At 37.8% G+C, this 14,973-nt stretch overlaps 2 protein-coding genes across 3 annotated transcripts in view; one reads left to right on the forward strand and one right to left on the reverse strand.

Moving 5' to 3' along the window:
- The window catches only part of LOC117293637 (centrosomal protein of 135 kDa-like), a gene marked incomplete at its 3' end in the record, with an annotated part of 35,660 nt that extends 24,240 nt beyond the window's left edge, over positions 1 to 11,420 (reverse strand). The window contains 5 exon segments of the mRNA XM_033776019.1: positions 1,516 to 1,644; positions 6,300 to 6,565; positions 7,026 to 7,335; positions 7,854 to 8,025; positions 11,275 to 11,420. Coding sequence (XP_033631910.1) covers positions 1,516 to 1,644; positions 6,300 to 6,565; positions 7,026 to 7,335; positions 7,854 to 8,012 — 864 coding nt within the window.
- A 106-nt stretch (positions 11,421 to 11,526) lies between these two features.
- LOC117293796 (major facilitator superfamily domain-containing protein 6-A-like) overlaps positions 11,527 to 14,973 on the forward strand; it is a 39,896-nt gene continuing 36,449 nt past the window's right edge. For both annotated transcript variants that reach the window (XM_033776237.1, XM_033776238.1), the window contains exon 1: positions 11,527 to 11,679. The gene's annotated coding sequence lies outside the window, so the exon portion shown is untranslated. The remainder of the gene's footprint in view (positions 11,680 to 14,973) is intronic.

Here is a 14,973-nt window from a genome sequence, read left to right on the forward strand (position 1 = left end):
ATTTTTGTAAGTTGGAAGATGGAATGTTCTTTTCAACGAGGCGGAGCTGAGTTGAATGGAACATTTCATCTTTCAAAGAATGATCATATTTGCACCATTGCAGGAATGAAAAACATTCATTATTTGTTTTATATAACATCCAACATGTCCAAGTAGATCTTTGTCATTTTGATTGGAGGATACAACTTCAGAAAACAAACAAAGCGTACAATATTTAATTGTGACATTACACCAATTTCTTTTATTAGTTTGGCTTGTTCTGTACTACTGCGTATTTTGAGACACGCAGGCAGGCGCTGTAATGTAGAATGTGCCTTGCAGTAACTACGGCTGCATTATCAAAGACACGCGCACGCAGTGATGTGGTATGCACCGTGCAATACAGATGGAAAGAAAAATGCCTAGCATGCAATGGCTTGTTAATTTGCTATCATGTGACGGACAATCCTCCAATCAAATGGCAAGGATCTGCTGTATATAAAAATACAATAATGGGTCAATATTAGAGACAAGCACATTCATCAATTACCAAAAAGCAGCTATGCAAAATAATACAATTGAAGTAAAGTTCTGAATACTCCATGAAACAAAATCATTCAAAACATAACATTTTTCAAGCCTGCATAAAACATACTATTTCTCACATCTACAAGGGCACTAATGGGACATGCAAACATATAGAAGCAAAAGAAATCTTTAATTAATTTTATTCAAGACCTTTCAATAGGAGACTTTTGAGACACCGGCGGCAGCAGACATAACGGTCCTTTTTGGCGGATCTGAGCGTGGAGGCGCATGCTCAGTATTGCTTGCGTAGGTCTGAGCATGCGCACTACTGTGAAAAAGGACCGTCTAAAGTCTCCCATTGGGGAACATGTCCAGTTTAAAAACACAGTGAAAGTTAGGGAAGGCAAGTAACTACAAATACAATATATACATGACCACCAAAGTATAGATGTTTTAATTTGTCTACCTCCAGATGATATTGACATGTGCACGTTGGTCTTCCATTTTGTCTAGGTACGTGGACGTGCAAGTTAATTGGTACACATGTGCAGTTACAAGCTGTGTAACATTGCCTGCACCCATTAGACTCCTAGCAGCACCAGGTAGTGGAATAACGCCACGCAACAGAAATAAAGGTAAGTTGCAGGCAATTAATGAGATTGTAAATAAAAAGGAAGGAGCTTACATAGAACTGTCTGTAGTTTAGGTTTTGATCAGGAATTAGCTCTACTCATGTGAATTTATCAGAGGGATGGCCTTTGTGTCCTTTAAAAGTTTCCCATTGACTTCGAAGATTTTCCAATGGAAATGCCTTTTGCATTTTAAGAATGGCCTTGCCCTTTCAAAGAAGGAATTCAAGGCCTGACTTTTTCAAAATGAATTCAAGGTGCCAATCGATTTTTAAAAGGTTGTTTTAAAAGGGTGTATGGTGACTTTACTGGAATACCCTGCCAATTGTTTCCTAAAACCATTTTATTTGAAAACATGAAAGCTGATTGTTTCACAAACCTGGACATTAAGATGCGAGATTAGCCTTTCATTACTCCTATTCTTGGCCTCTGTTGAGACCACATCAAAAGGTCGTCCTCCCTCTAGCTGACGAGACAGGCGAGTTATCTCATTATCTCGAATTTCAACCTATATAAAGAAAAGAAAGAAAGTTAATTTCTCCTTTACTTTTGGGTGAAAAGTGTCACAATTACAGTGTATTTAAACCATTCACCTTGTTATTGACAATTCAAATTTGAGAACTTCACACATTTGTGCTGTCTGCATTTAAAGACATTGGACACTATTTGTAATTGTCTAAGACTAGTCTTCACGGTTGGTGTATCTCAACATATATGCATAAAATAACAAACCTAAGAAAAAAAAACACCATCGTGGAAAATTACTTCTTTTTCGAAAACTACGTCACTTCAGAGGGAGCCGTTTCTCACAATGTTTTTTCTATCAACCTCTCCCCATTACTCGTTACCAAGTAAGATTTTATGCTAATAATTATTTTGAGTAATTACCAATAGTGTCCACTAAAGCCATTCACCTTGTAGAGTTGGCAGTTAAAATTTGAGAACTTCCCACATTTGTGCTGTCTGCATTTAACGTAAACGTACCAATTTCACCTGTTAGTTTTATCTAAATTTATGAATAAAACAATCGAATGGTTCCAAAACCATAGGTATACTTTGCCTCTAAACTCTGCATTTAAACGAAGTCTATGAAATTGGCTGATAGTATGTAAGGCATGGGATTATCATAAACCAAGGGTTAATCAAAAAAATCTGAAATTGAACTAAGTTTGGGGTTCTCTATGAATTGAATGGGGCTATACTTTAATTGTGAAACTTGATTAAAGCTCAGTGGTCCAAAATGCCATTAGCCCGCTAGCCTGGGACTACCAGATATACAGCCGCGCTACTCATTTATCCAGTTTGATAAATTGATAGCCCGGTGGGCTAGTGGACAAATAATGTACAAAACAACATCACAAACAATAATGAACTGTGCTATGGTAACATGAAATACTTTCGCTGACCAGTTTGTGCCGTCACTCAAGACGTTGAGTGTTTTTCGGGCTACAAAAATCTCATCAGGGCTACTAACAAACTCAATTTTGACCCCTAAAAGCCAAACTACCTAGTGGAAGAAAAAACACAAAATTATGACTAGACTAGAGTAGGTGATCCCATTCATACCACATTCCAGCATGTACTTATCATTATTATTAACTTTGGTGTGATGTCCGGAAGTCATGTGTTGAATGGCTTCTGATAAAGGTTTTGAGTTGACAAAAAAAAGAGATTGACGGCACATTAATCCAGAGGTCGCAGTTCCAGTTCCACTTCAGTAAATTTGTATTTCAACCCCAATTTTTTTTTTTTTTTACAGTTTACACATTCAGTTTCCCTATTGTTTATTACTTGAAGTTGATAGCCTAAATGACAGTCATTCCCAAATTGCTACCTCCATGGTTAAACTTTTTAATATTTAAAAATACAGAGCAGAATTATTTTTCCCAGATTGAAAAGCAAATCATGAATTTGTTTGGTCATGCTCAATGATGATTATATGAAAGAAGTACACCTGCTGCTGCAAGTGCAACAGTTATATGCAGTGGTAATTATGCAGATGAATGGCTGCATTGAGATAATTCATTCATGGCTAAAGTCTATTATTTAATGAGCTTACCCTCCGTCTAGGTTTGGTCTTCTTCTTGGAAACATCAGCCATTTTTACTCAATTGAAAATTCAGATGAGTCTTTGAAAATTAAGTTTTAATTCTGAACTAAGAAATCCTTTAGGTCCATAAAACAATTCAAATTCCAGAATGAAAATCCCATTCACTGCCTGCACTTGAATAGACTGGTGTTTAAACCCTAACGGTTATAATGCCCCAGCTGTGTGTGAGGTGGGTGTGTGTGTATAGTGAGCCATGCACACTTTATCAATGAAGTATTGTGTTGACCTTTATGCTAATGAGTTTACTTTACTACCTGCCCCAATCCCTTGTACCATTGTCATTCAACAACCAATGCTACACTGACCCAAGAAAATTCATTCAACAAGTCAACTTGCCAGTTACTACCCTTATCCAATCACAGCATGAGGTTTTTGAATACTCATTTGCATATATAAGCAGTAACTGATCAAAGGTCAGCACTGTACAGCAGCGTGCATGGTTACAGTTGTGAGGGACAATGGGAGCTTCCATTATCTGAATAGGGGGTTAAGTGCTATACAAAGGTCCCTGGTTCTGAAGGGGGCAAATAAACAAATATCAGCTGTTCATAACAGTAAAATTACTTGAAAACAAGTGGATTTCTTTTCTTTTTCATGTTTTCTCCAGTCATAGCAGGGACTCTATGCCCCAGTCAAGTCCATGTATTTTGTTGTCATGCTACTGCATAGAAGTGGAATTCTCAAGTTATAATTCAGGAAGGAAATGACTGGTTTGGTCGTTATGAGAAACAGCTGCTACATGCACTATAGGCCGATGGTACTAGGATGCTGTGTATAAAGGCAAGGAACATTTACCTACGATGTGCATCTTGAATATGGAAGATGAATGAATAGGTTTATGGTCTCTATTGTTTATTAAGGCCTAGTCTCTATGCCTACATGTGAATGTGTGCATAAAATTATTTCAATAAAATATTATATTTATAGGCACTGGACACCTTTCACTTGGTGTAGCCCAACATGTATAAATCTGTACCCTTGTGGCACAAATTTGTGTGCTTTCAGATGCCTAAGAAAGGCTTCAGGCCTGAAGTCTTTTAATATATGAGTGAGAAATTATCTCTTTCACCAAAAGCCTTAGTGTTCATAATGTATTGTTATTGAGTTTTGGGAATATTCATGTCAAACAACAAGTGATTATAACCTAATAATACGGTTAATTGTTTGAGATAGGATTTGTTTGTTTGTTTAGATGATCTTCCCGTCAAGGGAACTCAGCAAACTCCCACAAGGGGATATAAACACCAAGCTGGCAACAACTCTCTCATCAACACAATCATCATGTTCTTGGTACATGTAATTATATTGGAAGTGATTCTAATCGTTTTATGTAGGCTGATAGTTGATAAACAACACATTTTTGAGCTGTACACACTGTCAAAATAAAATCAAAATACATGTAATATCTTCCACCCACACATGAAAACTAAACTTTTTGTGAGTATTCCTGTTTGGGGGGGGGGGGGTATCAAAACAAAACTTTAAAATCCCTTTTAGTTTTTATTATGACTTTTTAAGGCCTACAAGAAAAAGCTTTTACAATTATAAAAAAATAAATAAATTACATTATAAACAAAAAGTCCCACCTTAAATATACCCTCTACTTAGGTGAGGAGGTCTGCGAAAAATGTGAAAATCTTTTGAGTATAGTTGGTTCCGAAAAGAGCCGACCACTGATTGACAACTCAACGTTTCGATCAGTACCTATGCCTGTAAGCTCTGTGAAGACGATCAGAGCATACTGATCAAAAGGTAGAGTTTTCAAGCACCTGTTCTTTCAGAACCAAATCTACTCATGGTGTTACCACAGACCTTCCCGTTTATATTCCCACCATGCAAAATTTTCAAATCCTACTCCAGCTAAGTCCTGTTTAATAACAGTTTTCATGCACAGTATCATAGATTTCCAACATTATTAGAAACTTTAGGCAAATTTACACACAATAGATTATAATTGATTTCTGAGGCATATACAGTAACTAAACCACAAGGGAAACTGACTGGGTAAATGTTATTTTCAATTTGGGGTTATCTAGAGCGGGATGTGAACCCGAGACCTCCGGATTAACGAGCAAATACTCTATTACAGTAACTGGGCTATCTAGCTCTAGATAGTGTTGTCTGTCTCTTTATTTTGTCAATATCTTTGTTCGGGTGGCTCCAGTCAGAAACTGCTTTATAATCAAAGATCACACCCAAATTTACGCTTCATTCAACCCTTGAAGCGGCATTAGAGCGACCGCCTAAAAGGGATGCAACTTTTCTCTTTAAAAATATTAAGTATTAACCCACACCTGTGACGTCATGCTATTCTTAAATTGCTCCATTATTTTGCATGAACGGGACAACGGGTACAACTATTCAACCGTTGTGCAAGCGGATAAAACTGTCAGTAGAATTACACCAAAGCCAGTCACATTAACTTTACGGGTGGCAGCGAAAGAAAAAGATGAATGGAAACATGGCTTTTGACTCATACTTGATTAACTATTCAAGATTTATGTAGCACCTTGTAAACCCTGTAAGGTGCTACATATTTGGGTCTCAGAATTCATAACTTTCAATAACCTCTCTTTCTGTTTAAATGTATATCACTAAGCGCCTCAAGTACCCTGTTGGTAGATATGTCCGCTATATAAGACTTGTGTGAATTAAAGGCACTGGACACTATTGGTAATTACTCAAAATAATTGTTAGCATAAAAACCTACTTGGTAACAAGCAATGGAGAGCTGTTGATGGTATTAAACATTGTGAGAAATGGCTCCCTCTGAAGTAACGTAGTTTTCAAGAAAAAAGTAATTTTCCACTAAATTATTTAAATTTGATTTCGAGACCTCAGAATTAGATTTTGAGGTCCCGAAATCAAGCATCTGAAAGCTTACAACTTTGTTGTGTGACAAGGGTGTTTTTTCTTCCACTATTATCTCGCAACTTCCATGACCAATTGAGCTCAAATTTTCACAGTTCAGTTATTTTATGCATATGTTGAGATACACCAAGTGAGAAGACTGGTCTTAATTACCAAAGGTGTCCAGTGCCTTTGACACTTACCTGCTTAGACAGTCTCTTTATCATCTTCTCGTTCCTTTCTTCTTTCACACTCAATCTGTCCACTTCATTTTGAAGAGTCCCAGCCCTGTCATCAGACTGCTTCACTAGGTCTGCTATATATGGGTCATTAGGCACGGTGCTCACCACCGGTCTCTCATCGAAGGGATCTGATAGAGGCTGATGAGAAGCATCTGCCATGTCTGCTGGTACAGTGCAATCTATGTCCATTCTCTGCCGACGAAATGGTATATGTCTCTTGCGGCCACCTGGGGAAAAGAATGGGTCATTGTGTGTTAATCTGGGGGAGATTTTACTGAACAAATTCTCAGGAAATTCTCTTGCAATTGACAAAAAGGCATTTTAAACCGATGCAGATTCTCTTTGCTCAAAGATGGGAACTTGGTCTTTAAACAGAATTGTTTTTGGGGGTGGATAAATATAAGAGATATCCCTCTGAAAAGAGTTAAATTTGTGAGAAAGGGCAGATAAAGCAGGCCTGAATGCTTCGTTTTTGAAAGGACAAGGGCACCAAGGCATTTTCACTTTGTAAAGGGCACCCTATGAGGAAATTTTTCATTTCTACTGGAGCATTTTAAGGGCACCAAGGCAATGACCAGGGGGCATGGAGGCAATCGCCTTCGTTGCCTTCGTGAAGTATCAGTGTGTAAAGTAATTACTCTTCTCCACTCAAAACCTGATTCAAACAAAATGATGAAATAAGTTTACCAGGTGTCTGGACTACAGCATGGAAGTTCTTCTCCTGTAACTGACTGATGCGATCCCCTTTAGTCTTGGCCTCCTTCTCAAGTGCTCGGACTTTATGCACAAATTGAGAGTTGAGGAATCTTAGATCTGCATTTTCGTGTTCTAGTTTCCTCAATGATGCTTTAAGATCTTTAATTGATACATCAGTGTCTTCCTTAAGCTTGATGAGTTGAAGATGAAGATCATTGTTCTCACGGACTAGTTTAGCGTTGTCACTACGGTACGCCTCATCAGTGCATATGGGGTTTTTCTCTTCAACACTCCTGCTTGCCTGAAGAATGAAAAACAAATTGACTATGTCGTCAACAGATATCAAATAAAGAAAGAAAAGTTACAAATGTGACAAACACATGCCCATATTTACATATAAAACATACAGACAATATATCTTCATGATCAATGGGTTCTTTTTTATAGACAAAACTCAGGTCGGATTCGAACCAAGAACCTTTGCAATTCTAGAGCAGTGTCTTACCTAGCTAGACCACCGAGATTGCCCGGTAGCTATAGGCAGTTCAAATCCTTTGTTGTAGCAACGAGTACTGCAACGACTTAATAGATGGAAATTTGCATCGGGGATAAAGAATAGTAATTTTGGTTTTTGTACACCGATGTGTGTTAGAACTGTAACTAGTACCCGCACATTGGTGTATTGGTTTAAACACAAATTAATATTCTTTATCCCCGATGAGTAATGCCTGAGGAGTGAGTCTTTTCACAGAGCTCAGATCTATTAAACATTTTAAAACAAAGAATTAAAAGACTTTAAACTACATCTAAAATATGTACCTGAAGTTTGGCGTTCTTAAGACTGCTTGTAGTGTGGACTAAGTCATTGAATAATTTCTCCACCAACGGTAAAGAGTCTATTCCTAATGCTTGCCGATAACCAAGCTGGTCTAGTCGCTTACGCAGTGCGGTGAACCTCTGCTCTGCCTGTGCACTCATCTTGAAAATTATTCTGTAAGGTAACAAGACAAGTTAGTATGATTAGGAAAATTTATAATGTCAAGTATTATAAACCACAACGAAAACTTGCTTAGTAAAGTTTGAATTAACTTTTTCAGTAGAATTCCTCCATGGTTGAACGAAGACAAAAATATGCATTGGAAATCAAATTCATGTTCTTAATTGATTAAAAATTGTGTCAATGCAATGATTTTTAAAAGTGGTAATAATTGGGCAAATCTGGTCACTAGTCTGACAAAATTGGTTAAAATTGCACACAGTGTTTTTTAAAGATGATGTCTCGTAACCCTCCTACAGTCAGGATGATGATGGATGGAGGGATTATGATGATTATCACAACTACATCACAAGTAAATACACGTCAGGCTTAAAAAGGCTAATAAAGATATTGCAAACTTGCATTACCACACTGATTTTCTGAGACCGAAACATCAGGAGTTAGATAAAAGTAGAAAGAATAATTATTGGGCTGTATCTATTTTACTTAGCCCCATATAGGTACAGGACAGGGTCAATCCACTCCACTTCACTTTCAGTCTTTATTTCAAAATCCATCTATCTTAAAAGATTGATGCAAAAAAATACTAAATAGACCATCATGATCATCACGATCATCATGATCATGAGTTAATGATAATGATAATGATAGATATAATCATAACAACCAAACAACTGAAAAATTATCAACCACACACATCTGGGAGTAGAATTAAACAACACATTAAAGGCACCTGGAAATAGATTTTATTTTTCCTTCAAACATTAGAGTATATGTTCCTGAACAATAAAATAATTGTTTGAGTAATTGTTTTTGACGATTTATATGTTTAAAAAATTAAATAAAGTTGTGTGGGGGTGACTCCGCCTACCCCTTTTGTGACGTCAATAGAGGAAGACTTTGCCTCGATCGAACATCGAACACAAGTACGTGCAAGTACATTCAAGTCCTAGTCGTGACTTTGTACGTTTTGAAAAAGTTTTGTTCTTGCATTTTTCCAGCAATGTCGACCAGGTGTATTGCTGCTGGATGCAGCAAAAAAACTAAAGATGGTGTCAGTTTGCTAAGTTGTCCGGTCCGACGTCTTTTCGCTCGCTGTGCGGCAAACACTTCGAGCCGTCGTGCTTCGAGAATCCGGAATACACTACACATTTTGACATGAAGAGAAAAGTTCTTTTCTAAGACATGATGCCATCCCAATAATTTTTCCAGCTACTGGGGAAGTCGAAGAAGGTACCTGAAAGACGTAACGAACCTAAAGGAGCATTTGCCTAATGTGAAAAAAATCAGGTATTGTTTCAACTTTGAGGGCATGTTTTTAGCTTGCGCCAAGCGACACTATGGGTGCGTTCGTTTAGCTTCCCTAGGTCGACCCCGGTGTGTGACAGGTTTTTTCCAGGATGAACGTGTGCAGATAATTACCCAAGTTCGTCCTGGAAAATCACATCCAGAAAGCTACCTCAAAAGCAAATTGTATCCTTGGTCTGTTGGGCAGAAATCTCTACAGCTGTTCGTCCAAGGTCAAAGCAAGAGCCTACAAGACACTGGTTAGACCACGCTTGGAGTACTGTTCAGCAATATGGGATCCTCACCAAAACACCTACAATAATCAGTTGGAAGGGGTTCAACGGCGATCTGCCAGATTCGTCCTTAACAATAACAATAGAAAAGATAGCGTCAGCAACCTGATATCACAACTCGACTGGGAACAACTTGAACACCGGCGGGCCATCCAACGCTTGTCACTCCTTACAAATCCATTCACAAGCTTATTGCCATAGACACTGATTCATACCAGACCAAATCGCACACGGGAAGGGTTGGAACTAGACAACAGGCTGCAACTGCCTTCATCAAGCCTCCTGCAAACAAAGACTGTTACAAATTCTCCTTCCTCCCAACCCAAGATCCTTTGCAGAATGGAACAAACTACAACAGGATATTCGTGACGCACCAACTATTAGTATTTTTAAAGTCACCTGGAAGTGGTATTTTTTCAAAATAAAGCTTTTGTCACTAATATGTGTTTTGATGAGTGGAATGTGAATAAACAGTTAACTAAGGTTTTAAAAAATCAGTTCTTATGTTATTTACAAATTTAAGAGTAGACCCCGACCCGAGAGGGTGCTGTTCGTGACATCAATCGAGGCAGACTTTGCCTGTAATGCGTAGAGTAAACACAACTGCAAAGTACATGTACCGACCGAGTCGTGAGTTTGTAAGTTTCAAAATGCCGACCAGGTGTATTGCTGCTGAATGCAGAAAACACTTTTTGAAATGTACATGTACTTTGCACGCGTGTTTACTATACGCATTGCAGGCAAAGTCTGCCTCGATTGACGTCACAAAAGGGGTAGGCGGAGTCAGTCCCCAAACAACTTTATATATTTTTTAAACATATAAATCGCGACAAACAATTACTCTAAAAATGGTTTTATTGTTGGTAAGCATATACTCTTATGTTTGAAAGAAAACAAATTCTATTTCCAGGTGACTTTAAGAGTAAACTACAAGCTATGGATATGGTTAACATCATCAGGGGGGCTCACTTCATGTAAATCATTGCTGCTCAGTCACCTGCACGTGCACATCCCGATATGTGGAGATTGTGCAGTAACTCACCAGAACCAGGACCAGTAACTGGGGCACTGTTTTGTTAGACCATGAAGCAATTGCTCCATGGTTAGACCCAGTGAGTGAGTGACTGGTGCGCTAGATTCCTTTTTTCGAAATTTAGACACTAGGTATCGCTTAGGCTATCGGTCATATGTCAAAATTTCGAAAAAAGGAATCTAGCGCCCCAGTCACTGGTTCTATATGGCACTGAATTCCTTTTCCCCAGAAATTTATGACCGATAATGACAAAAAAGGAAACAAATTAAAGAAAAAAAAAGGAATACAGGATTACAGCACCCATTTATTATTTTATTTAGTCATGCCAGTTACTGGGTCTATGATTTATGAACAAGGATTCGGAAGGTGGGCTTCAGGAATAAATATCCAGGATTCAGCTATGCTTGGCCACACAAGTGGTTTATAAATACAATATACTCACTGACATTTCATCATACTTCAAATGTCAATTGACAAATTATTCAAAAGGACCGCCAAAAACAAACAAATAAACGTTTTCCCTGTTTACATGGTTTACCAACGGCACGACGATCATGATCATGCAGCCAAAACCTTGACCACTTAACATTGAACATCATATAAAAGCTTTGTAAACAAATAGTTATTTACCTGTGTAAATATTCATAATCCTGAGGCTGCTGGTGCTAGGGAGTAGTCGCAAGCTTTATAAAGTGAAGAAAGATCGCATCGAAATAATGAAATGTGACCTCGGAGAAGTTCACAAATCATTACAGGCCGCTAAAACTAAAAGTGAAATAGCGCCACCAATAGTTCCCTGTTGTGTAACCGTAGGGCATTGATTGCACACAAAACACCCGGCCGGCGCGTCGGTTCTTATCATCAGTAGCGATCTGTCACCGAGTGAAGACTTTCTGAAGTGTTGTCATGATTCATCAGACCGGTGAATCATCTTTTATATAAAATATATCTTAACATAAATACGGCATGTTGCAAATTCGATATTCAGAAAAAACAGGGGTTGTCAAACCTGTGACATTGGCTTTCCTCCAGTAGGTAAGTTAACACCGTAAAATCGGGAGTTTTAATTCATGCTTGTCGCCTTTTTGTTGTGAGTGGATGGAGATGTCTTCTTTCTAATCTAAGAAATCCTTTCTTGTGTTTTAATTTAGACCTAATTTCCCTAAACACTATTATTGTGTGTGTCATGTCTGTAGCGGGTTCCTCTGCATTATCAATATTTGTTGGTACTGCATATAAACTCCATGTGATATTATATTTTGCAGGCGTGTGATGGCTTGCAGAATTGTTTTTATTGTATGTATCCTCTGCTTACCAGTTTTCACGCTATTTATTATGCCTTTTTCTTTGAATTGGGAAAAAAATAATGATGCCATATATCAACCGATGCCCTAATTATCTTCATTTGTTAATATGAAGTATGCAAACATGTATTAAAACTTGATGGACATTGAAATGTTCACACCACACACCGATCTTCAATGACTTCAACTGGCCCCATTTGTTTTGAGTTTTTCCTGTTTTCACGGCAAACGAGAAAGTATGGTTTCCCGGTGAAGCCATACATGGAAGAAACATCTGCAGTGACTACAAGTGTTCTTTGTTCTATGTATGACTGTATAGCCAGCAGTTGCCTTCATTTTATTCAAAATATTTTTTTATTAAATTTTTTACATTACCATGGTAACTTGCCAAAAATTAAAAAGTAAAAAAAATATATAAAAAGTGTGAATAATTACTGGCTTCCAAATCTGATTTTGATATTTTTTTTTTATATGTTTTTTTCTTAATATTTATAATAAAGCGTATAAATAAACAGTGATAATTGAATCAATGAGCTGATGTTTAAATTTTAATATTATTATTAATAATAGTATTGATACCAGGGTTACAAAATAAAAATCTCCAAAAATATTAGAAAATGATATAAGGCACATGGCTTCTTTAAGCCTTGGTATTTTTTTTCAAGAATGCTCAGCAAAACATTCAGTCACATGATTTTGATCATCATGAATTGTGAATTGAAATAGCGTTTGATGAAACTTTTTCGGTGGGCAAATATTTTTATATGGCCTCAACATTATGACATATTTTTGTACCTTGTAGAAATGCCTAAAATACCAAACTTTTTGCATTTACAAGTGCAAATGACTAGTGGAGCCTTACGTGTTTCTAAGTTTTGGTCAAGGGAGAGGAGACTCTTTGCTTGGCAAATAAAACCACACAATTTTTATCTAGGGACTGTTTACATCGCGCACAGAGAGGTAAAAGATTTGCCACGATTTTAGGGACACCTCGAAAACAGGACCTCCTACGATACTGTTGTTTAGGCATCATCCAAAGGCAATAAGCCGATTCACTATTACAACTGCGCATGTCCGTTACTGCTGACAACGCAATTTGTTTATCTCCCGTGACCTTTTGACAATAAACCCAGGTATTGTCAAAAGGTCACGGGAGAGAAACAAATTGCGTTGTCAGCAGTAACGGACATGCGCAGTTGTAATAGTGAATCGGCTTATGTGTAAATTATTGCATGAATCGTGGAGGAAAGAAGTCCTCCTGTGCATTGATGGAGGAATGAGTCACAAATGGTCATGATGCGGTTGTATGCTGGCTGACTGACCAGCTCAACCATGTCCATGGCTCGACTAGACCCAGTAACTGGGGCGCATTGTATTCCTTTTTTTGAAATGTTGACAACAACAATAGTAGGCCTAATACTTGTTAGTATAGATCTACAGTACATGTATTTTTTTGTAGTTCAAAATTTTGAAAAATGGAATACAGCGCCCCAGTTACTGGGTCTATGGCTAGACCAACTCTGTTGACTGAATTTAGACAGATCGTCACCAACAAACATGGCACATTTGATTGTGTGCAATTACAAAACCATCTTTGCTTTTTGGTGTGCATATGTTTAAGACAATGTTAACCGATGCCTCGATAGAATCTCATAATAAATGGATATGAAATTGTCAATGTCAAGGCTTCTTCAGGAGCTTTAATTTTTTTTTTACGATGATGAGGCTAGGCAACTTTGCACCAAGGTTTAATTTACCAATGAACCGAACTTACACAAACCTTTGTTGCTAGATTGTCATAAATTTTAGGGCGAAAGCATTAAAAAGCACCATATTGACTTGAGTACAAAGCATCAAGTCCACACTGAGTGGGAAACCAGTCATCTCGCCCCCCGGCAAACTCGCCAGGGAGGCGACTTTGTGGGGGGGGGGGGGCAGACTCTGGTGGGGGGCAACTTTGTGGGGGGCAACTTTGTGGGGGCGACATTGTTAACCTGGACGGGCGAGTTTACATGTTTTCTCTTGTTACTTTTTACTCCGTGTGTGTCAACTTTTTACTCCGTGTGTGTCAACTTTTTACTCAGTCAGTTTGTGTTGTCATGGAAGAGATGTGAAAGTAACGTTGATGTGTACTAAGGTGTTAGCAACTTATTGTGGGAAGATGTGCTCTGTTATAGTTTTCAATTCTTAGAGCGTGAGTTTTTCCCACCAATTGAACAAAAGCGGTAATTGGTAATAATATGAAACGCTAGAGCAGTTTTCAACTTACTACATGAATGACTAGAAACAGGATTATTAAATTGATTGGCACATTGACATTAGGATTTCTAGGGAGACTTTGTCCTCCTAATCTGTGAATTTTGACAAAAAAATTCACAAATTATTTATTGCCACAAGACCTTGGGCTTGTAAGCTGTTGCTCAAAATTTTCACTGGATGGACCGGAATCAATTCTGAGACCAGAATCTTGAAGAGAAAGAGCCTTCTTCACAGTTTGAACAGGCTAAAAGAAGCAGGCCTGATACTTCACGGACGTCCCTGGTCAATGCCTTGGTGCCCTTGAAATGCTTGACAAAATTACAATTTCCTCATACATGTAGGGTGCCCTTGCTCTTTCAAAAATGAAGCATACAGGCCTGGAGAAGAATAATCTTATTTAAGTCTTATAGAATTTGAATCGTTTTTGATACTTAACAGAACTGTATGGACCAGACCAGGTAATTCTGACTGGTCCTTTTGCCTTTTACTTGCATTGTTATTGGACCACTGTTAAAGACACTGGACACTATTGGTAATTGTCAAAGAGCAGTCTTCTCATTTGGTGTATCTAAACATGCATAAAATTACTAACCTGTGAAAATTTGAGCTCAATTGGTCGTTGAAGTTGCAAGATAGTGGGAAAAAAATACCCTTGTCACACGAAGTTGTGTGCTTTCAGATTCTTGATTTCGGGACCTCGAATTCTAAATCTGAGGTATCAAAATCAAATTCGTGGAAAATTACTTCTTTCTCGAAATCTACGTTA

The sequence above is a fragment of the Asterias rubens genome, chromosome 8, assembly GCF_902459465.1.
Source record: "Asterias rubens chromosome 8, eAstRub1.3, whole genome shotgun sequence".
Classification (NCBI taxonomy): domain Eukaryota; kingdom Metazoa; phylum Echinodermata; class Asteroidea; order Forcipulatida; family Asteriidae; genus Asterias; species Asterias rubens.